This window comes from Archocentrus centrarchus, chromosome 1 (genome assembly GCF_007364275.1).
Source record: "Archocentrus centrarchus isolate MPI-CPG fArcCen1 chromosome 1, fArcCen1, whole genome shotgun sequence".
NCBI lineage: Eukaryota > Metazoa > Chordata > Actinopteri > Cichliformes > Cichlidae > Archocentrus > Archocentrus centrarchus.
Window position 1 is genome coordinate 11,969,701 of NC_044346.1, and position 27,664 is coordinate 11,997,364.

General features: G+C 39.2%; 1 protein-coding gene across 14 annotated transcripts in view; it reads right to left on the reverse strand.

The window, feature by feature from the left end:
* sorbs2a (sorbin and SH3 domain containing 2a) overlaps positions 1-27,664 on the reverse strand; it is a 53,326-nt gene that overhangs the window by 17,742 nt on the left and 7,920 nt on the right. For 6 of the 14 annotated variants that reach the window (XM_030733685.1, XM_030733599.1, XM_030733095.1 and 3 more), the window contains exons 3-14: positions 19,399-19,454; positions 18,284-18,373; positions 17,017-17,043; positions 16,726-16,850; positions 14,658-15,086; positions 9,628-9,754; positions 8,998-9,173; positions 5,260-5,326; positions 4,533-4,583; positions 4,185-4,404; positions 3,925-4,039; positions 2,119-2,190 (exon numbers count right to left, since the gene is read on the reverse strand). In XM_030733685.1, coding sequence (XP_030589545.1) covers positions 2,119-2,190; positions 3,925-4,039; positions 4,185-4,404; positions 4,533-4,583; positions 5,260-5,326; positions 8,998-9,173; positions 9,628-9,754; positions 14,658-15,086; positions 16,726-16,850; positions 17,017-17,043; positions 18,284-18,373; positions 19,399-19,408 — 1,509 coding nt within the window. In that variant the 5' untranslated portion in view covers positions 19,409-19,454. The remainder of the gene's footprint in view (positions 1-2,118; positions 2,191-3,924; positions 4,040-4,184; positions 4,405-4,532; positions 4,584-5,259; positions 5,327-8,997; positions 9,174-9,627; positions 9,755-14,657; positions 15,087-16,725; positions 16,851-17,016; positions 17,044-18,283; positions 18,374-19,398; positions 19,455-27,664) is intronic. The other 8 variants (XM_030733850.1, XM_030734012.1, XM_030733345.1 and 5 more) reach the window with 3 other exon arrangements.

Genomic DNA, 27,664 nt, shown 5'->3' on the forward strand with positions numbered 1-27,664 from the left:
TTTGATCCCACATTTGTGACCAAAGGTGAGCTCTGCCTGAAGTCACTAGGACATTATTACCGCTCACATCCACCAGAGGGCACTAAAGCCTTAGCTTCAAAACACAGAGCATTCCCTCTTTGCACTGCAAGGATCATATAAATAAACAGGGTATATAAGGGCAGATTGCCAAATACATGTTGGCGTGTACAGTGTTGTGCAAAAGCCTCGAGCCACACCTCAGTTCTTTATATTTTTATAGGAAACTGGGAAATATTGAAAATGTGCAAACATACATGGAAATTCAGCATATCAGGCAAAAACAGAGTTTGTACAATTCTAACGAGCCTGAAAGTCAATATTTGGTGTGACCACCTTTATTCTTCAGCACAGCCTGAACTCTCTCAGGCAGCTTTCTTGTCATTTCTTCAAGCAGTCTTCAGGAATAGTTCTTCAGGCTTCTTGAAGGCCATTCAAAGCTCTTCTTTGAATGTTGGCTGCCTTGTTCTTTTCTCTGTCAAGATAACAGAACAAAAGGCTGCTTCAATAATGTTGAGGTCCCGGCTCTGGGGAGGCCAATCCATGACCGACAGTGTTCCATTGTGTGTTTTTCTATCCAGGTATGATTTTTAGTTCATGGCCAGTTATTTGGGATCCTTATTATGCTGAAAAATTAAGCCACTGCAAGCCAGACACTTTCCAGATGCTATTGCATGCTGGCTCAAAATCTGATGGTACTTTTCTGTGTTCATAATTCCATCAGTTTTGACAAGATCTTCAAGGCCACAGGCTGAAATGCAGCCCCAAACCATGACAGAGCCTCCACCATGTTTGACAGATGGCTGTAGACACTCACTGTTGTACCTCTCTCCTGACCTTATCCACCAAAAACTCCAAAGTTGGATTAACCACTCCATCAGACCTGTTCCTACTGATTTTCAGTCCAGTTCTTCTTCCAGTCCTTCCACTGAGATCATTTCTGATGAGGCTTCAGTGAACAGTAGATGGATCAACTGAGGGGTCAGATGCATCTGTCGGGTCCATCAGGTCTTTGCTGGATTTCTTTTTCTATTTCTTAAGAACATGACTTTCAGATACTGTTCATCTGATGTAGACTGTTTTGAGGCCTGTCATTTGTTTTTGGTCCTTCAATTGTGCAGTCTCCTCAACCGACACACTGCACGCCATGTTGAGATATGCAATTGAGATAAGTCTTCAGCACTTTAGGAATGACCTTGTTAGTACAAAAATACTATTTTATGCCTGTCAAACTGTTATTTTTGGCATTTTTCATGGATTTAAGTAAAGAAATGTGAACAAATGATGTGTTTTTGTGACATGTTCCTATCAAAGTACCCGAAGATACAATTTAAAATTGGTTCTTTGCTAAGTTGTCTGTTATGTGTAGACACAACAGTAGTTCATCCCTTGATCTAGGTGCCTTTTTTCACCAGCAGCTGTCCTTGGCCAGGTACAACGACTGGACTGAAAATAAGTGAAAAAGCAGCCAATGTCCAAAGAAAAACCTTGAAAGAAAAGAAAGACCTTCAGAAAGCCTGGGGGAGAACAACTGCTTAAATAAATAACGAGAAAGTCTGACTCTTTGTAAGCAAAATACAAAGAAATGAGAGGTGGCGCAAGACTTTTGCACAGTACTGTATAATAGATACTAAAGAAAGTACACAGATTATGACAGTGTTTTCAGCAACAGGTAAGTATCAGTAGAAGCTCAGCTACTGCATATTTATTGTTTTGACTGACTGTTCATGATGTCAGGTCATCTGAAGCCTTTGGAGAACACTGCCTTTAAACAGGTTTTCCTGCTTATTTTTGAACAAAATGCCAAAATGAACCAACTGAAATAAAAGTGTCCAGGTTTGTGTGTGCGCATTTTAGTGCCTACTAGTCACCAGACCAAAAACCCCAGCAGCAGCGAGACACACCACAGTTTGTCACAAAGGTGATTTGGGGAGCAAGGAAGGGGGCACCAAACAAGCACCAAACAACTATTACATGCCCAAACAACTAGCCCCACCCAGTCTACTGGCAGAGACATAAAACAAAAGTTGCGGGTGGGGTTGAAAAAGTGTATGTCTATGGCAGAGTTGTGGTTGAGGGAGTAGCTAGGCCCTGACTTACCGGCCGCCCAAACTCCAGCTCGGAAAAGAACTTATACCAAGGCTCGTTCTCTAAATCTATGTCATCATAGGTCTGGGAAAGTATGACAGTGACAGAGAGAAGAAGCAGAAGAAAGACAGGAGAGAGGAAGTGTGGAAAGGAGTCACACACAAAGAGAGACATGGACCTCGTGGTTAGGAATGAGCACAGGTGGCAGAAGGAGATGGGCACAGGATGAACCAGGATGAAGACTGGCCCATGGAAACAAAAGTGTTGCCACAGAGCCATTTACAGCTTGAGTTTCACTTCTACAGTACAGTGGTTAGCCAACCTCAAGCCACAAACTGGCACACTGCAAAAGGGGCTCAGGCTAAGCACAAAATATGGAAATCATAACTGTACAATACCTCAGTGTAAATCTGTAGTGACTATGCTTTTTGTACTGCTGTATGCATTTATAAATAACAGTCCAAACATCAAGTACAAACAGCACCATTAACCACTCAGAAGTGGATGTGTTTGAATTTCAAAACATGACTATACTTTTATCTTTCAAATTTTAACAAACTGTATTCATACTTCTCTTTTAATTCTCTTGCTTTTCTTGTATATCTTATGCAAAAGACTGAATTGTAATTTGAATATTTAAACAAAAGGTCAGCTTGTTTGATTTGTTTCCATTTACTGTTATTTGAACTGCAGAGATGGCGTAGTGTGTTTTTACCACGCTGTCTGCTCTTTCTAACCCTAATCCCACATAATATGGAGTTTTCATGCCAAATGAAACACTGCCAGGAGATGTTTTGTAGGTGTTGTAGTGCTACATCTCTGGCAAAAAAAAAAAGAGAATTCAGCTTTCAGATGAATGAGTCACCCTGAAAAGAAAAAAAAAAAAGAAAGAAAAAAGCCTGGAGCAGAGACTGCCAATCACACAATGGCTTAAACACAAACGCGCACACATGCATACCCGCGCACTGAGACAGCATCTAAAGAACAAGAGTAACAGAAAAACATTTTTCCCTCTTAAAGGTCATAATTGTCAAAATGGGTGCATCATCACCACACAATGTGTTTTAAGGTGACATTTTTTGACTTTGGTTAATGGAGAAAAAAAGGACACTGAGCAGCACATTAGCCAGTGTGGGTCCTCTCTACAGCTTTCTCATTTTATTACCTCTGTCTATCAGGAACTGACTCATGCATTATTGCCCTGGGAGCACTCTCAGCAGTCATCGCATTAAACATCTGCGAAACATCCATAAAATGCTTTCTTTCTTACCTTTTAATTAATTAATTTATTTTTGCAAAGACGCCTCATCTGTAACACATTCTTCATTATTCTGTCCTTTTCTCAGACACATCATGTCTATTTATTTTTTTAAGCCCTGCCTGACAACACAGTCATTTTTCTCTGCTGCTATCTGCTCTGTCCTTCACCCCACACAAGCATTAACAGTGAGTACAGTTGCTGGAGGATGTAGCACTGGAAGCTTTTAACGCCCACATTGTCTCTGACAGAAGGAGAGCTGTGCAAAAGCCCATAATATAATGACATCGTAATGTCTGTCTACCAGAGTAGCAAGTGGAAAAAAAAAAAAGGAAAGAAAGAAAAAAAAGAAAAGGTGCGTTTGCTCATGACTATTTCCTCACTGTGCCTGAGCAGACAGAATTATTTAATCTTTTACCAAACAATAAAAAGCAATAATGTGAAGAAATCATTCAATGTGTCACTGTTCTCGCTAAATGCCAGGGTGAAGCTAAAACACTGAGGCATTTTTCAGTTTATTTTAAGAGGGGTAAAAATGTCAGTATTTCAGAAATACTCACTGGTCTTTCGTGCTCCAGGATAGAGGACTTCCCAGGCTCGTACTCAAAAATACTCTTGGGCTCTGCGCGGTACTTTCGTGTATCCACTTTTCGGTCAGGAGGACCCCATTCGTTACTGGTGCAAGAAAAACAAACGTGCTTTTCAGGAAAAAAGCCTGAGACTTTGTTGATAACTCGAAGTGACAAAGAATGAAAAATAAAGGTTTATTTAAAACATTGCCAATATAATAACTAAACTTTTGTGAGAAAGTTGCTCTTACGTGTCTGTCAGATCCTTCTCGCGGTCACTGTCTCTTGCCCTTAGTTGGAGAAGGGATGGCATGGGCGGAGGTGGTGGGGGGACGGGGGATGGTGAAGGCTCCCGAGGCCCCAGATGCCCTCCGTTGTTGTCTGAGGGGCTCTTGGATAGAGGCCTGTATGTATGTGTCCGAGGGGCAGGGTGGGCCATGGTGGTGGTGGTGGACGACAGGCTGTAGCTATCTGGTAAGGACAGGATGGAGGAGAGAGTGGAGGCAGAAGTAATGAGGCCAGTCAGCCAGAAAGGAAGGTTGGGAAGAAATTATTGATTTTAAGAAAGACAACTTCTGTTACACAGGAGCAGGTCTCACCATTGTTTACGAGAGCGTATGAAGCACTGTATGTGTCCGAATAGTCATCGTCTGTAGAGGAAAGGTACAGAGCTGATTGGGATGCATGTGTAAGCACACTTCTTTGTACACAATTTGTCCTCAAGATAGCACTTTTAATCAGCCTGAAAACATCATCAAAACCACCATGATCCACTTCTCCTCTGTCCAGTATGCTAGCTAAAATGAATCAAAGCTGCGGCATGGGGAATGTATACCTTTTAGAGGATTGGTACTGGAGTATTGCTTATAGTTCCAATGAAATCACAAAAAGATTCAGAAACATCATGACCATAACAAGCCTTTGGATGATTTTTTTCAGTGCATGGACCCATGAAATAGTCTGTATTTGAGAGTGTGTGAGTTTTTGTGTGTGGTCTTGTAGCAGAAGGCTGAGCAATTTAGAACAAACAAGCCTTGTACTGATTCTGTGTTTCTGTCAAGCCCGCAAAATTAGAGCAGATTTCCCAGGACGGCTCTGCGTCTATTAGAGGTTTCTCTCCATTCCTCCTCCTCTCCAGACTCTCTTGCTCACAATCTAACAAGCTGTGGCTCTGGGATCATTTGGGTCTTTTGGTTTAACAAGAACTGGCATGCAAAGACACACAAAATATGCACACACATACAGGCAGCTTGCATAAATACATTTTGCATAAAATGGCCAATAATCTCATCGCGGCACACAATTTCAGTCTTTCATTATGCTTACCTGCTTTGTGAACTTTGTGAATCTGCTTGAACATAGTTTTGTACCAGTCCTTAGGCCTATCCACCGTCTGTTGAGAAAGAAATAACCATAAAGATTTATGTGCCGTGAAATGTAACACAAATGTGAAGGCTGAATTTAGAAACCATAAAGGATTCCTACCATTTCATGGCACATTCTACAGCTGAAAACACACACGAAGCCTTTTTAGGCATTTAGATTCCACTCAGGGATAATATAACTGAGACATAAGCAAATTAGTTATTAGGATTCTTTGGATGATGAGAACTAAATCAACTGTGTCTTCTCCAAGATAGATTATTACCTTTGCCACGGAGGTTATGCTGTCACGGCCACCTGTTTGTCTGTTGCTGTTTGATTATACAAAAGTTGCTTTATCCATACAACTTCTACACTATATGCCCGCTTTTCACTGCTACTGTGTGTAACTCATTCTCTTTCACTTGGTAATTATTAACAAGATGATCTTTTGTTTAAAGTCCTGAGGAAAGAATCCATGTTGCATTCTAGATTTCCCCAGCACTGTATTATTTTGCCGACAATTTTGATAAAATTCAATAACCATACAAGTCTCCCCAAAAATATTTATACAAAGAATATGCACGACAAGAAAGAACGGAGCTTTCACTTTTTTTTTACACGACCGTAAAAGGTGAAAAAAAAGATTTTTAGGAAATTTCATAATTGGCAATGATAGCGTTTAAATATCTTAATAAAACCTGGAACCTCTGTCTGTCTGTGTGTTTGAGTCTTTGTCCGCAAACTCCTCTGAGACCATCAGACGTTCAACAACCAAGGTTAGCAGACAGGTACATCTTAGGCCCCACAAGGTTCTTATTTATAGCAGATATTATGTCATCATGTTGCCTAGCAACCACCTAGCAATAGGCATTTATGCACCACAAAATTTATTTCATGATAATAATGTTTGATGTATATCCACAAGTTTAATTACACATAAAACATTATGACACTGTTACTGTATGCTACCTAGCAATGGGCTACAAAGACCCATTTTTAGCATATAAACCACATCTACCACCCTTACATTTCACTTTTCTCAACATCATTAAGTATATCAGTTTGCCATCAGCACAAACAGACCAAACAATACTATAGCATGGGGATGTACTAGTTATGTTAATATTCCAAAATTACCAAAGTGTACTACATTTACTACAGAAAAATACTGGTATCCTTATTTGTCATTAGGACTTTGAGATCTTAAAACGCCCAGCTCCAGATCGCAAAGTTTAAGTTCTTTTTGATGTAATCACATAAAGTTACAGCTATGAAACACAGAGCTGTGAATAAAAAATGTCCCTCCCCCTTTTTTAAAAATATTTGTCACACTTACTTGTTTCAGTTAATCAAAAACATTTCAATATGAGACAAAGGTAACCCAGGTAAACAGAAAATGATGATTTCATTTATTATTTTTTAATTTTTTTTGGCCACAGCGGCTTTACTGACGGTGTAGATATGACAGGAAATTGGGAGAAGAGACGGAAGAAGACATGCAGGAAAGAGCGACAGTCTGGGACTCGAACCTGCGCGGCCTGCTTTCAGCGTCATGGCAAACATGGTTGCCTGCTCCACCACTGAGCCACCCTGGCGCCGCCGATTTCATTTTTTAAGGAAAAAAAAAAGCTATCCAAACCTACCTGACCGTGCATGGCAAAGTGACTGCCCCCATGTTAAATCATGAAGTAACTGCGATTAACCACATTTTTGCAAAGCTGATTAAAAAGCATGATTCTACAATAAGAAAAAAAAAAAAAATGGGAGAGTTTCAAGGAGAAAACCACTGCAGATCACATTTGCCAAAAAACATCTTGATGCTCCCCAAGACTTTTGGGAAAATATTCTGTGACTGATGAGACAAAAGCAGCACTTTTTACAAGTTTTGAATCTTGTCACATCTAGCATTTCATAAAAGATCATCATTCCAACAGTCAAACATGATGGTAGTGTGATGGTCTGGGGCCGCTTTGCAGCTTCAAGACCTGGATGATGGAACCATGAATTCTGCTCCTGAAGGAGAGTGTCCTGCCATCAGTTTGTGCCCTGAAGCCCAAGCACGCTTGGGTTATGCAGCAGGACAATGATCCGAAACACAGCAGCAAGTCCACCTCTGAATGGGTCAAAAAAAAAAAAAAAAAAACCCAAAATGAAGGTTTTGGAGTGGCCTGCTCAAAGTCCAGAATTAAATCCGATTGAGATGCTTTGGCATGACCTTAAACAGGCCGTTCATGCTCGAAAAGCCTCCAGTGTGGCTGAATTAAAACAATTCTGCAAAGGAAAGTGGGCCAAAATTTCTCCACAGTGATGTGAAAGACTCATTGCCAGTTATCACAAATGCTTGATTGCAGTTCTCGCTGCCAAGGGTGGCATAACCAGTTATTAGGTGCAATTAGCGTTTCAAAGAGGGCCAGGTAGGTTTGGATAGCTTTGTTCCTTTAATGAATGAAATCATTTAAAAATTGCATTTTGTATTTACTCGGGTTCCCTTTGACTAATATTAAAATTTGTTTGATGATCTGAAACATTTAAGTGTGTGCAAAAGATAAGAAATCAGGAAGGGAGCAAATACTTTTTCATGGCACTGTATGGAAGTACAGACACAGCTGGTGAATCCAACACACTTAATAGCAGTATGACTTTTGTGTTGTTAGTAAAATGAAGAAATCTTATTAGACACGTAAATGTCAACATATTCAGTATGTAAATGACCAGAATATCTAAATGCCTAAACAGCCGCAAAAGACACTCTATCAGTAACCTGAATGACTACTATGGCAGTTTGTTTGGTATGAGTGTCTGCGTGTATGTTAAAGTAAAAGCTTTCAGAATTTCGTCTCCGCAGGCTCAGCTCTGAACCACAAAGGTGTCGAATCCTAGTTAATACAAAACCAAAGGGGGGGCTCCTCTTGCTGTGTCTTGAAAATCAAGGAGAGACCCTGGTATGTGTGCCTTTGTGTAAACAGTATAGATCTAACAGACACTTAAAAAAAGGTCGATCAAATGGCAGAGACTTAATCCTCTTTATTCAGTAGCACTAAACAATGTGACTGGATTCCAGTCAGAGAAGGGGCAGTTTGGCTTCACAGTGAAAGAGTATGTGACTGTGCATGCAGCCCTGGCACATCCAAGAAACGGGCCAATTACCACTTCACTCTCCACGGTTACCAAATAGAGTGGCCACAAAAATGTTTGCCTGCTCAAAACAAGGAGCATCTGTTTTTCTTCTTTCCTTTTCAACTGTTTTCCTTTATTGCTCGTCTCTCATTCTTCCCATTTCCCTTTCTCTCATTTTGTAGCTCAGCATGTCTGCCTTTAAATGCTGCTCTTCAACCAACTGATAACTGAGTTAAGTGTTAATACACAGAAAGCCTTAACAGAGATAACACACAGGGACACACTCCTCGGGAAGTAATCAGCAAGGACTTGGTAGTACTAAAGCAAAGACCTTGTTTGAGCTCATCTTTACGACTAGCACACAGAAGGAAGTGAAATTGAGATAGTAAGAGTGGAAGAGAGTCCTTGAATATGGGGTCAAAAGCTGCTGACAGTTTAAAGTAATTCCTTTCTCACGAATCTCTTCATCCAAGAAGGCAGCAGAAATGGCTCAAAAAAAAAATTCTGTGCTATGCTAAAGTGTCTAACTGAGGAAGTCTGCTGGAAAGCAATTTGTTTAGCTCTCTGTATGAGTTCTCTCACCGTACGGATGGCAATAGGGATGCCTGACTCATCAACAGGGCCGATGCCTTCATAATGGGGGGCTTTAATGACAGACACCTTCTTTTCTTCTTCTGAGAAACGGGCAATGGGCACAGTGCTGCTGATGCTGGTATGGCCTGACACCACAGACTCTCTGGTGACTGTTTCACTGCCCTCTAGATCCAAGAAGCAAGCAGAGGAAGATAGAGACAGATGTGTCGGTGATTCAGAAGATTATCCACAAATACAGGTTCTAGTTTAATTGTTCTAGATTATATATAGATCCTAATAGATACATACACATATATACACCTTACTTAGCATCTTAATGTTTAACAAATCTATACTGTGAAGGTCCCTTAACACCAACAATGACATGTGCAGTGATGATGTAAGGTTTGATCCTCTGTGAGTTACAGTCACAAAGACCTCTTAGGTCGTGCTTCACAGATGAACACGTTCTTGAAATTCAAAGACTTTCTAGTTCAATTATCTGACTGACTTTAGGTTTGTGTTTCTGTGCTTTTAGTTGTGCCTAAGAGTAGTCTAAATCAGCATGATTATGCTATGGAGTACAATGTATTTGAATCTTTAAGTCATGTCATACATCGCCCAAGAACAGTGACTCACCTGAACTCCTGCTCTGTCTCTGAAGCCCAGTGTGGAGTGAGACAGGGGGTGGAGGATAAGCTGGAGGAGACAGTGGCCTGTGTGGATGGCTAGTACTTCCATTCATAGCATGTGAAAGAACTTGACCCTAGGAGTGACCCAAAACCCAGAAACACAAACAGTAAGAAACTACCAGACACCAATGACAGCAAAATGTACATTATTTACAATTGTTAAGATCTATAACATTAGCTCAACATTAAAAAAAAATAGTGGACTCAAAAGAACAACATATAACACTTTATAATAACCATTGCTAATTAAGTGTTAATGTGCCTACTGCTAAAAAAATATTTAAATGGTGAAAAATGTTCAATTATTGGTTAATAGTTGGTTTATAAACCTAACTGGCTATTATAAAGTTGTAATTTATTATTATAATACTTGTTTTTCAAGACCTTGTGGGTAGGCAGGATAAATGTCAGTGGAGTACGACTTTGATGTTTGTGTGTGCTTTCACTGTTTAGTTTTATTGCCACTTGCTGTTCGGTTCGGTGCAGGCTCTCAAAAAGCTTGGTTATGTTTATGAAAAGTTTGCAGTTTAGGTAAATAAACAACCAACCAACAGTACTGACCCAAGACTAAAGGACACCCTGTGCATACATGTGAGACGCTGGTGCAGTTGAATGAACAGCAGTATTTGATCCCCTGGGAGTGAGAACAGCCTCCTTCATCAGTAAAGAAACTCTGTTAATTATTACCAAATGTTAATGCGAGTTTATAAAATGTCGCTTGTGTTGGTGTCATCATAATGTAATAACTACTAAAGACATACCATCACTAATGCTCAGTAAATACTATTAATCATTGTTTGTTTACAGTAAGTTACAGTAAGCTGAATTAACAATCAATTTGTAATTTATTAGCAATGGCTATTACAAAGTATTACCGTCCAACATTAGTCGTCCAAGCAGACCAGGTAAAAGAACCAGTTCTGATATAAGACATGTGAACATGTAGTGAATGTGATTAATAGTAAGTTCTGAATCTTAAGTGATTAAAACATAAAGACAGTTAGTCGGGGAAAGGGTCACTCACTGCATCACTTCACACTATACAAAGACTAAAACAGTGACAGTAAGCTCTTTCACATTCACATACATCTCATTAATTGGTTAACGTAAACATCTGACATAAGACAGTGGACATGATATATTTAAAATGAGAAGCTCTTGTGAAAACTGCTCTCCCATTCAACACGGCGCGAGAAGCAAAGATTTCAACTGTCAAAGAATGAAAACACTGTACAGTGACGTGAAGAAGTCTTTGCCCCCTTCCCTTCCCTTTCTTTGTTTTTTGTGTATTTGTCACATTTAAATGTTTCAGATCAAACTCATTTTTATATTAGTCAAAGATAATGTGAGTAAATACAAAACACAGGTTATCTTTGTCTAATAATGAAATTTGTTTGATGATCTGAAAAATTTACGTGCAACAAATATACAAAAAACTAAGAAATCAAGGAGGTAAATGCTTTTTCACAGCACTGTACTTCAGTTTTAAGGCTTGCCGGTTCACACCAAAGATTCATGGTGCAACAAGAGGAGTGTACGATGAAGTGAAATCAACATCATCATGAAACCCATCATCTCCAACTTTTGGGTTTTGTCAATCCAGCTAACGCAAAGAGAGCCTGACTATGTTGAACTTCCTTCATAGTATACCCCTAAGCTAACTGATGACAAACAATAAATAAATAAAAAAAACAGCTAAGGCAAAAAAATTCAAACAGATGACCTTATATTGGAGTAAAAAAGCATACTCGGTTTACCTTAGAGAGGCAATACATGCCAGGACACTGTCACACAATATGTTGAACAAAATGGTTAACTTGTGGAGGAAAAACTAATCAATCACTCTTTGCCTGGTAAGTCCTGATAAAATTTAGCTGCTCATTTGTGCTTTGCACTGGATGTTTGTACTGTACCTTTTAGTTTGTCAGAAATGGCTTCTTAGGCTCTGTTAACATTTGAACCAAAGTAAATACTACACATTTGTCAGAGGGATATAGAGTCATTCTTTCATTAATGACAATCAAGTAATGTGCAAAGCATCATCATTAATAGTAATAATTTTTATTTAAAGAACAAAAACAAAAACAAAAAAAAAAACTAACTCCTTGTCTTATATTATGCTACTGAGTAGCATAAAAAGGTTTTAAAATTATAACACATTTATTTATTTTATATTATATATCGCTTTATTTTTACTGTAGACTAAAGAAATTTGGGTTTGACATTAAAAAAAAATCAGTATGAGACAAAAGATAAACATCTCAGCTTTTATTTCCAGGACCTTTGGTCCAAAGCCACTCATTTTTATTGTGAGAAAAAGTATTGGAACAGAGAAACTTAAAATAGATTAAAGTGAATCCCTTGCTTGCAATAACGGCATCAAGCCTGTGACCCACTGACATCAGTAAACTTTTGGATTCTTGTTTTCCAGGCTTTCACTGCAGCCTCTTTCAGTTGCAGGTGTTACTCCCATCAGGCTCCTCTTTAGCAGGTAAAATGCTCTATAGGGTTTAAGTCTGGAGACTAGGCCAGTCTAAAACCTTCCTGCTCCTGATGAACTCCTTTGTAGTGTTGGTAGTGCGTTTTGGTCATTATATTGCTGCATAATAAAGGATCACCCAATTAGTTTGGTTGCATTTTTCTTTAAATTGACAAACAAAATGTTTCTGTTGACTTCTGAGTTCATTGTACTGCTGCCATCATGCATGACATCATCAGTGAAGCCCATTGATGAGCCCATCTCAGAAGAAGACAAACCCAAGCCATGACATTACCTCCACTGTTTCACAGATGAGTTTGTACATTTGGGATTATGAGCAGATACTTTCATTCTCCAAACTTTAGCCTCTCCATCACCTTGGTAAAGGTTCATCTTTGTCTCATCAGTCCATAAAACCTCTGAGGCTTGTCTCTATACTTCTTGGCAAATTCCAGCCTGACCTTCCTGTCCTTCTTGCTAATTAGTGGTTTGCACCTTTAATGTACCCTCTGGAGGTTGTTGCTGATGTCACTAACAGTTGTTTTAGGGTCTTTCTTTACAGCACTTGCAATGTTTCTGTCATCAACTGCTGTTATTTTCCTTGGCCTACCTGGTCAACATCTGTTAGTACACAGTGACGACTTTCTTCTTCAGTTCGGTTGTACTGGCTATGGCCAATGTTTGTGCAATGGCTCTGATTAATTTTCCATATTCTCTCAGCTTCACAAATGCTTGTTTTTCACCCAGCGCTCTGGCTTTCATGTTGGTTAATATTCTAAACAGCCAGTCTGCCAGTCTGCACAGGCAAAAGCCAAATTGAGCACGGACATTCAGCGCTATTTACTGTTTGAATAATCAATGTAACAGGACACACCTGGGCAGCAAAACACACCTGTCAGTCATATGTCCCAATGTTTTTGCTCACAAGAAAAATGGGTGGCTTCAGACAAAAGATGCTACCTTCTGAACTGTTTTTTTTAATGTCATTTTATATATATATATATATATATATATATATATATATATATATATATATATATATATATATATATATTATATGTCTAACAAAATGACATCTGCTTTCAATATAGTTCTTGCATAACCCCAAACAGAACACACACACATGCATGTTTTCATAGCATAACCTAGAATTTATCTATTCCCAGTGTAATACAATGAGCTGAATGGGCACGTAATTATAGTTCAGACACAAATTGCATTGTGAAAACAGAAAAAAGAAGAAAAAGGAAAAAAAAACCCAGCAAGAGTTTAGTCTTTTTATAAACTAATAACCCATTGCTAAAAGCTTCCAACAGAGTATTTCACCTTGCTGCACCTTGAATAGAAAAATCACTGGATGACGTCATGAATTTTTGATATGAACTGGCCTTAAAAGACAGTGTAAATGGATAGCATGGCAAAAAAAAAAGAAATAAAAAAAAAATATATATATTACGGGTGGGACTCGATTAATTTTTTTAATCGAATTAATTACAAGCTTTGTAATTAATTAATCGAAATTAATCGCATTTTAATCGCATTTCAATATTTGACATGAGAAATATTAATTTAAGTTTAGTTGATGAATAAATCAATATACATAAGCTTAAACTTCAAAATATTGTTCATTTTCCCACCAGTCTACTACACAGACCAACGAAGGGTGGAAGTGCTCCTGTGATAAGCAAACACCTGAAATTAAAGTTAAGCATCATAACTGGATAGTTTTATTCAACATTAATGTCTCACTTGTTATGGTTGGAAATTAATCATTCGCTCAGCTGTATTCCTTGATGTTGAAATGTATCATGCTTGTTTTAACAGCTTATTTTGAATTAAAGACTTAAAATTAAACCACAAAAAGGAGAAAAAGTTCGTTCTCCGTTTAACAGCTGCTTTTACACAGCTGTGCTTCGCACTCACGGTTGCTAGGCGACATGAGCTACGCAGAGGTGACGGCAGGTGACGCTGATATGAAGGCTAGCTGCTCACTTCCGGCCTTTGTGGTGTTCGTGGGCTGCGAAAGACCTGGGCCGGGTCCTTCGCAGGATGCGGCCCCTAATTTGGACATTGTGCGTCGATATAATCTGTATGCCGGGAACTCGCGCACTGAGAAACATTCCACGGTGCAAAGTGCGATTAAAATGCGTTAAAATGTTTAACGCGTTAATTTCCCCATAATTAATTAATCGAAATTAACGCGTTAAAGTCCCACCCCTAATATATATATATATATAAACCAAAGAAATATAGACAGGCAGAGACTGAAAGTGTGAATGAGTACAGACAGTAACATAATAAGGGAACAAAGAGGGCTGGATTTAATTTCACAATCTGACAGATAGGGTGTAGTTGACAGTTAGTGAAAGTTAAAAATTGGTAGTGAGCACACACTTTGTAGAGGTCTGATTCAGCCATCAAAATGAGTGTGGGAGGACGGGAACCAACTGTTCTTGGTAATAATGCATGTTATAGAGGTGACTTGTTTGGATAATTACATTAGTGAAAGTGGCTGCTGCAGCAGTGGAGGCCACAAAGGTTGTTAGCGCATCATCACGGCCAGCAGTGGGTGTGTAGATAGAGACATGGCTCAGAGTGGGCGATGGTGTGGGTGAGGCGACAGGTGAGTCCAGGCTACAGATCTGCAGCTCGTCCAGCAGACCAGCCGTGGATGACGAGTAGTGGCTGAGAGCTGACACAGTCACGGGGGAAGCCGAGGGTGACACACAGCTCACAATGCTGGCTGCGGTATTGCTCGGCCCGCTGGCCGCACCAGCTGTGCCACCACCTCTGCCACCAGCTCCACTCGGGAGATACGGAGTGGGTGATAGGGCCTTGGGCATTAGGCCTGACAAGTAGTCAAGTGACTCTGAGCTGTGGTAGCGATAGGGGGAGTGCCGTGCTGTGGGGTCAGGCGAGGGAGGCCCCTGGGTTGGAGTAAGAGGTAGTTGATTGGAAAAGGAGGAAAGGAGGAGAGTGCTTAGTGATATCATTTATTAGCCATGGAGTCAAACGGGATGTGTGAAAACAACGTGACAACAGCAAAAAGGTAAAACCACACTGTGTCATAAAGCTGCAGCACCCTCTTCTGAACACATTAATGCTATAAACTGAAGATGCTCTGTTAGTTCAAACTTTACAGAAAGGCAGCAAATTACACAGTTATAACACAGTACAAGTTCACACAAATGTAGAATGGCAGTCTGGTTTGGTAGAAGGTAGAAGCAAGATCAAGAATGAACTAAAGGGCAACACACACAGGTAGCATAGAACATGCATTAAAACATCTAAGGTATGTCTAGTGGAACAGAATGCCAGTGTCAGATTTTCAGACTCAACACATAAGAAAAGAAGCAATTTTATCTCCTCTGCTCACAGAATTTGGCCTATTCTTACAATTGTAGCTGACTATTTCTTCTGCTATAGGAGACCTGTTGCTTCCAAATGTTGTGATGCAGTTGCTGTGTAACCCTTTAATCACTCTGGATGTTACCAGGACATAAACCCAGTCACTGGATTAAAGTGAACTTAAAATTCACACTGTATTTTGCTCTATTGTACCAGTATTTAGTCAGTTATGTACCAACAGCTCTGCAGGAGAAGGTCTTGGTGGAATTGCAGGAGGAGGCTTTGTCATCTCTGTCTGGGATGGACCTGGAGTTGGGGTTTGATCTGGGGCTTGATTTGAGAACCTGGGTTCCACTTTGGTGTTTGTCTTGAATGACGCTGGATTTTTCTTATTCTCTGTGTCCAAGTGGACAGAAATCGAGGTTGTCTGTGTCAGGGCTTGAGAGAGGATAGGACTTCTTTGTGGAGGTGGGGAAGTGAGTGGAGGGGACCCTGTGGCTTGGGTCTTAGGTTGGGGATCAATGCAAAAATTGAGGTGAGCAGGGGGGTCAGGGATCGTGACAGGGGTTAGTTTAAGGGAAGACACCTTGCGTTCTTGTGTACTAGCAGTACCAGATGCCCTAGCATTGCTTGAGTCATTCGAGACAGCTGACTGATTCAGCTGTTGGTTTGTGTTTGCACTGGTCTCTGAGTATGAGTAGGATGATGTGCTCCTTACAGTATAGGACTCTTTCAAGACTGCTTGCTCATTTTGAGTGAATGTTAGTGTTCCAGGACTCGAATTATTAGCCAAGTCAATAAGGGAGCTGTAGTTTGGAGGATTAGTGCCAGTGGATGAGAAGTGAAAACTCTCTTTCCTGGGGGGTGGCAATGGCAATGGACTGACATCCTTGTTAGCCAATTAGAAAGTGGCAACCAATGTAAGTTCAAATACCAACAATAAAAAACAGGAAAAAACACATCAGCACAAAGCTTGAGATCATGAAGTTCCAAATATTTGTTTCAGAACATGTCAAGGTTATATGTACACTATCCATAATTATGATGACATTTTGTGCCATTAAAATAACTTTTTCCCCACTTAACACTTAAAAGCTGATAAGAACATGACACATCATGAAATTACTCCTGTAATTAAAGTATAAATAGCAATAAAAGAGGGGAAAAAATGCTAGATGTCAATATCTATCAGTCTAATGTAAATGAGATCTTTTTTACCTGTGAGGGTGATTTTTTGTCCTGCAGGTTGGGTCTGACACTGCGAAAGCCTTTGGCAGCAAGAGATGAGCTGCTAGCATCTCCATTTTTAAGGCCATCTGTTGCACTGCGGGACCGCCAAGAATCTGAAGATAAATTTAGTAATATTACAATCATGTGCTGTATTGTTTTCTGATTAAGTTTTGCTGGGTCCATATGGGAAGTTTTATAGCTTTTTTTTTTTTTTCCTGTGGGTCATGGGCAGTATTAGGAGTGTTCCACCATTAATCACCAAAAGGATTGGGCACTTACCCAAGTCTGATGAGTGAGAATCACTCCCTGAGGAAAAGAGAGGACACAGCAATAAGAAGCAACACGGCTGAGTGTGTTTCCTTACATTCATCTTTGTAACAAATTCCAGTATTCTCCTACTGTGCAAACATGTTAAAATTCACACTAATAACAAAGAGCAGCTTCTGCTGCATTTTTAACACCTAATGATTTCTCCTCCCTGCATGCTACAACTGCTCTAAACATTTCCTCCTGAGGTTGTTTTCAGCTTAAAGGACAGAGGACACGGAAAACTCATTGTTGAAGTAATTTTCCTGTTTCACGCTACAACAGGACCATCATCTAAAGCGGGCGTTAAAATCCACTATGAACCACTTCAAGAAATGCAAGTTTGAGCTTTGAGGAAAGTCCATAAAAGCCCACATTGAAAATATGTGAGATAAAAAGCTATAATAACAATATGCCAAAAATTGTGTTTATTCTTCCTTTTTTTGCATTAAAAACATTAAAAATATCAGCATTTGAAGTAAGGCTTTTTTTTTAAACATGTTTACTGAATTTGCTTCTTCTGACTAAAAATAAAATCAAGTAAATTTAATCTAATTTGACATGGAATTCCCAAACATTTGTACTGTGTGGTGAATCTAATGCAATATTAATTACAGAAACCTGAACCTCAATGAATCAGAATGATGTCATTCTTGTACACACACACACACACACACACACACACACACACACACACACACACACACACACACACACACACACACACACACACACACACACACACACACACACACAGACAGCAAACAAAAGAAACAAAAAACAAAAAAAACAGTTATTAAAAATTTTGACAAGAGTAAGATAAAATATACATATAGAGGGTGAAGACACTGTGGGATGTGAGATCATTAATATCTATATAGCTTTCAAAAGGAAGAAGCAGAAAAACAGCAGCAGGTAGGTACAGTATAATGTATGAATGATTCAGGAATGAAAAGAGGCGCCTGAACAAAAGGAAATGAAAGAATTACACAATGAATCGATTAGAAAAATAGCATCCCACAATCCAAACATTGCTTAAGCATACTGAGGCAGCCACAGCCCATTTCAAAGTATTTCAAATATGTTCAAGCCATAACAGGATTTTCAGCAACAACAAGCCACTCAGACTTACCTCATGTCCTTCACCAATAGTTTGGCCCAGCCAACACTTGGAGTTGCCTTTATTTTAGTTATTTGGGAAACAGTGTTAATTTGTATTTCTGAGAGTGCGTGTTAGTACCTGTGGCTAGATTTGGTGAGCTCTGGACCCTCTTCATGGGAGAGAGCATGAGTGACAAGGCCACGCTTTTGCGAGCACATCCTCCGCTATCTGAGAAATCACAGCCAGGCAGATGATCATAGAGGCAAAAAGCAGAAGCACCCATGCACATGCATACACACTGACATGAATACAGCCAGAAACAAATGCATTCAGCCAGGAAAATAATGCAAACGCGTAGAGGCAAAAGCACATGCATTTCAAGTTGATGATTTTTACTACAGCTCATAGAAAAATAGGAAAAAGCTGTGCAAACATCAGAAATGCAAAACTGAACAACTCAAAGTAAATATTTTTTACTGTATTAGCTTACACTAACCTAAATAAAGAGATAAAGTCAGACATTAGTCCTTTTTAAATTCAGTGACCTCAAATGATTCTGAATTAGGTTTAAAAAAAAAATTTTTTTAAAAATCATAGTACAGACAAAAAAAATAATAGGTCCAAAATTAATGATCATATGTTTATGACATGATCACAGACAGATAAACACTTTTTCTTTCTTGATAGATTTGCCTAATTTTTTTCATGCATGGCTCTAGCAATTTCACACCCATACTCTGCGATCTCAAAAGATATAATTTTATAGTAAAAGCTTGAAAAATAAACTTATTTTGACTGCAGATCAAATCAGTTATTGTCTTGTTGGTTGTATTTTAGCACATTTAAACAAAATTGTTTAGAAACCATCTTGACACCAAGGGCTTCTCAGGCACGCTCATCTTTTAAATAGGCCTTCATTAGGATGTCAACTACACACCTGTAAAGTTTTGTGACAGCATCTTGCAGAGTTGAAACACCATTGTGTTGACATAATCTGTCCACAGGCATTTATACACACACATAAACACCTGCCAAAGTTCTTAAAGCTGCCTTTGTGGGAGTTCCTGCTACAGTAGTTACATTATGCCATGATGTCACACACACACACACACACACACACACACACACACACACACACACACACACACACACACAGACGGTAAGTACAAATAACAGCAACTACACTGCCATGGCTGGTAAACCACATAAGGTCCCGGAAATGCTGTACTTTGTACTTGTTTTTATATACATACCTGTATTCATTTTGAAGAGCACTTCTTACTGATTGACAGCAGGGGCACACACTTTCCTGAAAAACAAAAAAACAAATAAAAATCCAAAGTATTTTAGACAAAGACTCAATTTTGTAATAGTTAATAATCCTTTTCTTTCCCTACGAAGAGCTCAAATACATCTTCTTAAGGGTGAAACTCCAAAAGAAAATTCTGGAGATGCCAATGCTAAAACACAAAACTCTAGAGTGGCACCTGCTTTACCCTCACTGCAACAACGGCAAGCATATGACTGTGATTAGCTTTTACTGTGCTGACTAATTTGGCTTTGTTTCACTCTGTGAGAAATGATGGCAGGCTGTGGGTATAATGGGATTTTTGGAAACATGAAGTACTGTATATCACGCTGCACTTATAACGAGCAATAAACTTTGAAAAAAGAAAAGGAAAAAAAACAGTTTTCTGACAAGCATAGCTTTAGATTGTAGCAACAAAATAATGGCTTCATTTAGCATGACCCAAAGAATTTGAGAAATGAATAGTGCTGAGGAGTAAGAAAGCTGTTTGCAGACTATAAGTTGTACATATTTTTTCTGTAGTGAAGATTTATGCTCAAGTCTAAGTTGAAGACTTCCAGCACATGAAAGCTGAAAAATATCGGACAGATGATCGTCAACTCGACACAGTGCTGATGTAAAAAAGTGACCCAATTGTCGAGTCGTAAAACTAGACCCAACCAAAACACCAACAAATTATCTTTACTGCTGATGTGCCTTAACCCCCTGAATTCAAATGCCCAATCATACCTTCTTCCAGCTCAATGCGAGACATGATCTTAGCAAGTTCTTTACAGCGCACAGATTAACTAAATAACCCAAGTGGCACTGATAAATGAAATGAAATATCATGTCTACATGGTTACATAACCACAGCATTGTGTCTGTCTCTTGCTGCATGAAGTATTTTTTTTTTCTTAAAACTCTTGGGTATATGAGTGATAGTAATAGAACACACATCAAAAGCCAAAGGCAAAGAACTATTATAACTGACAAACTGCAGTGGCTGCAGCGGGGATCATGCATACCGGTTATCCAAATAATTAAGACTCACATATGGCTAATGTTGCCTAATTTTGTTTAACTCGGTTATCTTTCTATTTTTAGTGCTGAGGAGTGAAATGCACAGATGTTTGGACTGCATGCCCCATAGCTGTACACTGCCAGTTTGTTAAAAAGGGTGAAACAGGGATTATATTCATCTACAGAATACATGCATCACCAGACATTTGTTTCAACACTATACTCACTGCACATCGACATGTAAGTCCTTATAATTACAGCTGCCATTTACTGGTGCTTATTTGGGAGAAGGTATGCAACTGTATTCTGACATAAATGTGTAAACTGCCTCAGCAGTTGGCTCTAGTGATGAGTGGCACTATGTGGATGATCCAACATTAGTACATATTTGACCACGCTCACAACTCCAGAGGCTTGAAAAGAAGGTAAAAACGTATACATACTTTTTATTATAAGAACATATTTAATACACATAATAATGTGTATTATTTAATTTTAATACCAGACTATGTTTGAAGTAATTAAGAAACATTTATTATGTATTATTTCATGTTTATGTCATTGTAATTTAAAACAAACAAACAAACAAACAGTATGGAACATGTATCAGCAACCAAAAATCATTTGTGGTATAATTAGAAAAAAAAAAAAAAAAATCAAAAGGGTCTTTAAGTTTCATAATAATATATTGTCCAAAATTCCAAAATCTGATGTAAGGCAATGCAGTCATATACAGAGAATTCAAAAACATGGAAAGGTAATTTGCATGGAAGATGCCGACTTGTCTGCAAACACTTGCAAACTACGTGCTAAGCGATAGTAGCTGAAGAGTGGGATGCAAACCAGAAATGGAAAATGTTTGCCTCCAAAGTAAACGTTTTGATACCTCTTGGTTGCAGCGGTAAAGCACAATTTTCACCTTTAAGACGAAACGTTCTCTGTTTCCGGTTTCCGTCGCACTTTTGCAGCATCATCCATGCAAACGACAGGCGACTGCAGCAATCTGCTGCTGATTAAAGCAGTCACAAGGAGGTTTTTTGTGCAGCACCGTCTTTGTGACTGATTTTAATCAGGAATCAGCCACCAACCTCCAGCGACCACTCATCAGTCTATCAGGGAATAGACCCCCACAAACTGGAGGTTGCCAACCGGTCTTTAGGCCTGTGTGATTTATATTTGGACACTCTAAAGGTCATCCTTTTAAATCACCTTTTTTTATTCTCTTTACAGAGAGTAAACTTCAAATTCTGTTTTAACCGCACTCAAATTTTGCGAGGAGCATCCTCCCTGATGATGACAGCTACGCCTGAGCAGTTCTCAGTTGCATCATGACTTCGCCCCCCCAGGTAGAGACTGTCAATTGTACTGTAACTGTATTTTCTAGCTACACAAACACAATCTTCACTCGGCACCTGGACCACTCTCCAAGCTTTGCTCCCTGCAACTTCCACCACTTCCCCAAATGAAAAACAAGCTAAAGGAGCGCTGTTTGGATCCACAAGTGCAAGGGAATAAAATATGACTGCTACACAGTGACTTCAAAACCGTCCAGAAGTGTACAAGATGAGATGGAACATGTGGTGGGCCAAATATCAGGTAAGGTTTTTGCTCAGCCCTGTGTGCATCTGTTTCAGAGAAGAGTAGACACACAGTAAAACAGAAAGCATAAGACAGCAGCATTACATAAGCAGAGATTCACCCTGAGCTGGAATGAAACAAGAGTATATTAATTAGGTAACCAAAAATATAGGATGTATCCTGCTTATCGCTCAATGCGAGCTGGAAATGGTTACGTTTCACATTGTGAAGTAATGTTTACTTACAATTCCTTTTTGTTCTGAATTCTTCTTGACACAGTATTTTTGAAATACCATGTCTTACAACATTAGCCCACATAGAAGCTAACCTGTATACAAATTCATTTTCCCATATCCACTGTTTTGTTTTTCTAAACAGTTAATGTTGGTCTGCATGAACTCATGAACATGGGATACTTTCTGTTCCTCAAGACCTAATCCTCAACCTCATACTGTGTGTCCTCATAAATCTTTCTCTCAGAAACAACCACACGTGCGCGCGCGCACACACACACACACACAAACGTGCGCGCGCGCGCACACACACACACACACACACACACACACACACACACACACACACACACACAGGCACCCGGGGGTAAATCATGGGTCTGGCGTCGCAGGCTGTCGGCGTCCAAATGATGGTCAAATTATAAACAGCATCATGTTTCTCGGGGACAGATCAGCGGCGACACAGCAGCTGTGTCCATGGTGTAATATTATGGCTAGACACTGGAAGAAAAACACTCTGGGCTCAACACCTCAGATCAACTCTGCCTACTTGTCCAGAAAGACTGTTTTAAGCTTTTAACTATAATCTAGCAGCCCTCTCTAAAGCCCGGGTTAAACCATTAGCAGCATTTTAGCATGCGCCTCACTCTATGTGAAAAATATTCCCACAAATATTCTGCAAATACTGTTCCAAAATGCTTACTGTGTTCCTTGAAAAAGAAGCCTGGGAATAAATGTTGACAGACCAAACATCTGATATTCTGTGTGTCAGTTCTCAAACCCTTAAATAAATATTCAATAATAAAAAAAAAAAAAGAGGACTTTATTTTCCAACAAGATGTTTTTGAATCTTGTGCTACTTTTTGCAGGTCAAAGCACGTTGGTATGTTAAGTTTCTTTTGAGCCATTTTTTACTTTGCCGTGGTTTATCCACTGACTGTAATTTAGGCATTGGTAGGCCACTCTGGAGACCAGTGTGTATATAATTACTGAGTGTAATAGCTGTGGGGCTGCAAATATACAACTCAGAGCTATAAGCTGCAGAAAGCTGTGATGTCCAGCATCAGGCCCATATAGTCTCATTAGTCTGTTTAGCAGCCCTCTGGGACCTATCTGGTTTGTATTAGTGGACTAATAGTGCTTAAGCTTTGTATACACAAGAGACTGTTACTGTAAGAGGAAGTTTGTGCTGTTTTGTGTCTGTATTAGAAAAAAGATTTTTGCTAATCTGAGCTTCTCACCATGAGCGGTTTTCTTAATTTTCCTTCCCTTGATGACACGGACATTTTAAACAGGAAGAGTTCTAATATTGTTGACTTGATAAGTCTCTTGTTGACATAAACGGGCTTCTGAAAACAACCGATAAGTTTGAGTAAACGTATGGGAATTTCCATGCGTAATTGGTCTGAGTGCTGTTTTAATTATCTCATAAAATCAAAGTAGAGAGAGCACAACAAAGCTGGACCACCAGAGACTGGAAGGAACCAGTGTCTTTGCCAATATTAACAAAAAAGTAATCATTTCCTTAGGTTGCTGTGAAAAATTCCCTGAAAGAGTGTTGGCCAGGATTACATTAGTCACTGACATGCTTTGACATAGACAAAACAAAAGTCTTAAGAATAAATGTGTCACCATCTTTCAAAGGGAGTACTTAAAGAAGTTACAGAAGCACTTTTTAATATCCTGTGCCTGCAAAGACTGACCTTATTAGGGTTAATTATGTTTCCTTATAAGCTATAACTACATTTAAACAAATATTGACCACCACACTTAACAGATTTAAGGACAGGAGTGTGTGTATGAGGGTTATCACCAGGAGAGTGTGAACAGTCATTAGAGATGAGGATAGTTCAGCCTCAAAGGTCCTGGTAGTGGAGTGGTCACTTACCGAGAGGCACTCACAGAATGTCAACAGATTAAACTTCTCAGCAAATCTGTTAAAAGTGCTGTATATGAGCATTAAAAACCACTGGATCTCCCACTACAGGAGGAACATCTGTGCCAAAAACAGTCACACAACCACACCTTGGTGTTTCATATACAACCAGAAAGTCTGTGTGAATGCAGAACAACAAGCCAGTCTTCTGCAGTGGCAGCTTTTATTACATTTACACTAAGGCACAAAGGCTGAAACCGTATGTTCTCTTTAAGCAATCAATTGATCATGGAGGGAAAAAAAAAAGTAAATCAATGCCATGATTCCATTCTATGTGTTTGACCTATGAATAATAAATACATTTAATAGCTGGCATAAATTGCTGCATTCTACACAGAAATGATAAACAGACTCAGAACTGACCTGACTCATATGATGTCAGAAAAACAGAAAGAAAAAACAAAAAAACTACTACATATTAACTGGTGAGCAGAGGCTTGGTCTGGCTGTACAGTACTTACTGCTACTAGCCGATACTTACACCACTGAAGCTGATGCTGGCTGTGCCTCTCCTCATAAAGCAATTATTTGACCAAACATGTCAAACTTAATTTTAATATATTTGCACTTCAAGTTTTAAACACGAAAGATGTCAAAAAAGTCAGCCTGCTATTTTTTATGATGACCTACCATGTTGGATGTTGATCTGTGATTTGGAAAATGCTTCAAAGTTTGCTTTTGATTTTCTGACCATCTGTTTTAATAAAATGTAACCACACCACTGTCTTCTTTGACTTCATTTGTCTGTTTAAAATTGAAATGTGCTGCAATATGCGCTCTAGGTATTACCAGGCCAGTGCATTTGTTGCTTATATAACTACAACAAACAGAGAAATCTGGAAAATCCTTCTAGGAGGAATCAGAGAACACAAACCCCTTTTTAACAGAGGGTCCCTGGAGAGCCAACATAAATCTCAGTCAAGACATGGCCAGCCTGAAACCAAACTGACAGGGACAATAACCCCTCCAAAAAAGGCAGAATGTGGAATTGCTTCATTCCTTAATTATTGAAACGAAGCCAAGTTTCTTTTTTTTTGGGGGGGGGGGGGGGGGGGGGGGGTTAGTGCAGCATTTTTGTGGTGAAAATGTGGGGAGTGTGGGATTGTGGTGAAAGAAAATAAAGAATCAAAATAGAATAAAGAATTGCCCACCGTGCTTTAAATGGACACTTTTTCCAGGCTAGACATCAGCCTAGAAAAAATAAATAAATAAATAAAAGCAAGTTAGCGTTTCAACAGTTTATAAGTCTTTAAGTAGAGCTGGAGAGGGGGCTTGTTATTTCAAGTTTCTTGCTTGAACTTTAAGAGCATGTAACAGTTTCCTTTTCCAAATAATCAAGAGCATAAATCAAGCCTAGTTTTTGTCTAAAACTCTTAGTTTTTTGGCATAAAGTTAGTCACACATAGGCATGTCCTGAAAAAGTAATCAAAAATATAATCATGTTGGCAACGAATTCAATTTAAATATCACATTGAGAAAGTGCTAATTAATCCATGTCACGGTGTTTTTAAGCACTTTAACACAGAGGCACGTGTCAAAAACCTTTGCTGAGCTGCAGTGTTAAAAACCCTTTAATGGACACATCAGAATGATTCCTGCTAATGTGCTGGTCACTTCCCATTCATATGATTGAGCTGCTATTGTTTCAACTCGCTGCCATTGCTGCATAGTTCTAGAAACTTCTGACCTGCATTTCAATTTAGGAAAGCGGATTACTTGAACCATTAAACAGTTTAGGCCTCACACTCCAGCCTGTTAGAAGTATGTTAAATACCCGACTACACCATTAAAAATCTGATTTTTGTTTTTTAAAAAAAAGGAGAAACTTTTCCACAGTGCAAAACTAATGGCTTCAATCCTTGTGTAAAACACTGTTTTCAACCTCTCACACAAACTCTCACTAAACTACTTGTTGTTAGATGCAGGATTGTTTTGTTGGTGCCATGTTACTGTTCTACCAACACATTATTGCCACTAGTTGAACAACAACCACTTCCAACAAAGTTTCTGTTATCAGCCTTGTTTGCTCAACCTTGCCACTCATTAGTGGACCCCCCCCTTTGGCTGTATGAATGGACAGGGGAGGTCAACACATTGACCCTGCGTGCCCACTCACTGCCCATACTGCAAACAACAGAGGGCCGTGTGTTCTTCAGATTGCATCACAACGACGCTAACGAGCAGGGCCACTGGCCCGAGAGCACTAATGCAATTATGTAACACAAGCCCTGGTACTGTGAGATGGAGATATGGGAGAAGAAGAATGAATTGGATGTGACACTTGTAGGTTTGTTATCTTAGCCGTCTTATATAGAATTTACGATGCGCTCACTGCTCTGATGCTGGCAGAGAAGGAAATAGAGATTAAAAAAAGATACATAGAAATTCAAACAAAATCAAGCGATAAAGAAAAAAGGATCCTATTGTGTTGTGTTTAGTGAAGCAAGTGCAAAATAAATGGCATGCTACTGAAAATGGAAAATTATATTAGTTGCATTATGTAAGCTCTGCAGCAAAAGCCATCTGAGGACACACCGTAGCATCACCACTAAACAATACATTTAGAGCTGCCACAGTTTCTTGCCTACTTCTTGAAGATTAGTCCTACACACAGTGATTACAGCACTATAGAACCTCATTATTCAGACTGGACCCAACACAACAAGCTAATACAGGCACAGCTACAAGGCGATAACACAGTGGGCAAATGTGAGGACAGTGCAACTTGAGGCTAAATGCCACAGCAGTTCCAAAGATGAAGCTCAGCGTTTCCTGTCTTGTCATTTTGAGTTAGTGTTCATAGTCAGGCTCCTGTTTTGGCATCAGTTTTCTGAGTGAAGGAAGAACAACTGTTGGTCAGCTTGGAATCTGAAACATTTTGAGTTTAAAATATGATGCTTAAACTGCAATGCCGTCAGCTGAAGAAGAAAACTATTCATTACAATACAGCCAGTGTAGACTTTATAAAGCAACAAAAGAAGTAATGTGGTATATTTTTCTTAGAGTCTGCAGAGAATGCAGAAATGAGCTTTTTCAAACACCGCAAGTAAACACTCCTACCTCGAGGGTGAAGGAGGAAGATCAGGCAAAGAAATGTAAAGAAATATATACTGAAAACATGCAAACATATGACACCTTGGAGAGATGACTACAAACAAAACTCCAAATTACAATATGTATAACAAATCTGTTTATTCAGAACACTTTTTGAAGACAAATAGGGTCATGGTTTGAAAATATGTTTTTTGATTTGAGACAAGAGGTGCACTAAAGCGGCAGGGCTATCTGCTGTGGCCAAGATTAAATTCCCCATACATAGTCTGGATTCCCCAGGTACCAGTGTTAAGTGTCAAGCATGAAGATAAGAGGAACTTGATTAGCAGGGGCGCTATTTTTAATGCCATTAGATGAGACCTTTTAACCTCTGAGGTGGTCCAGGACAGTAGAAAAATCTCTCTGGG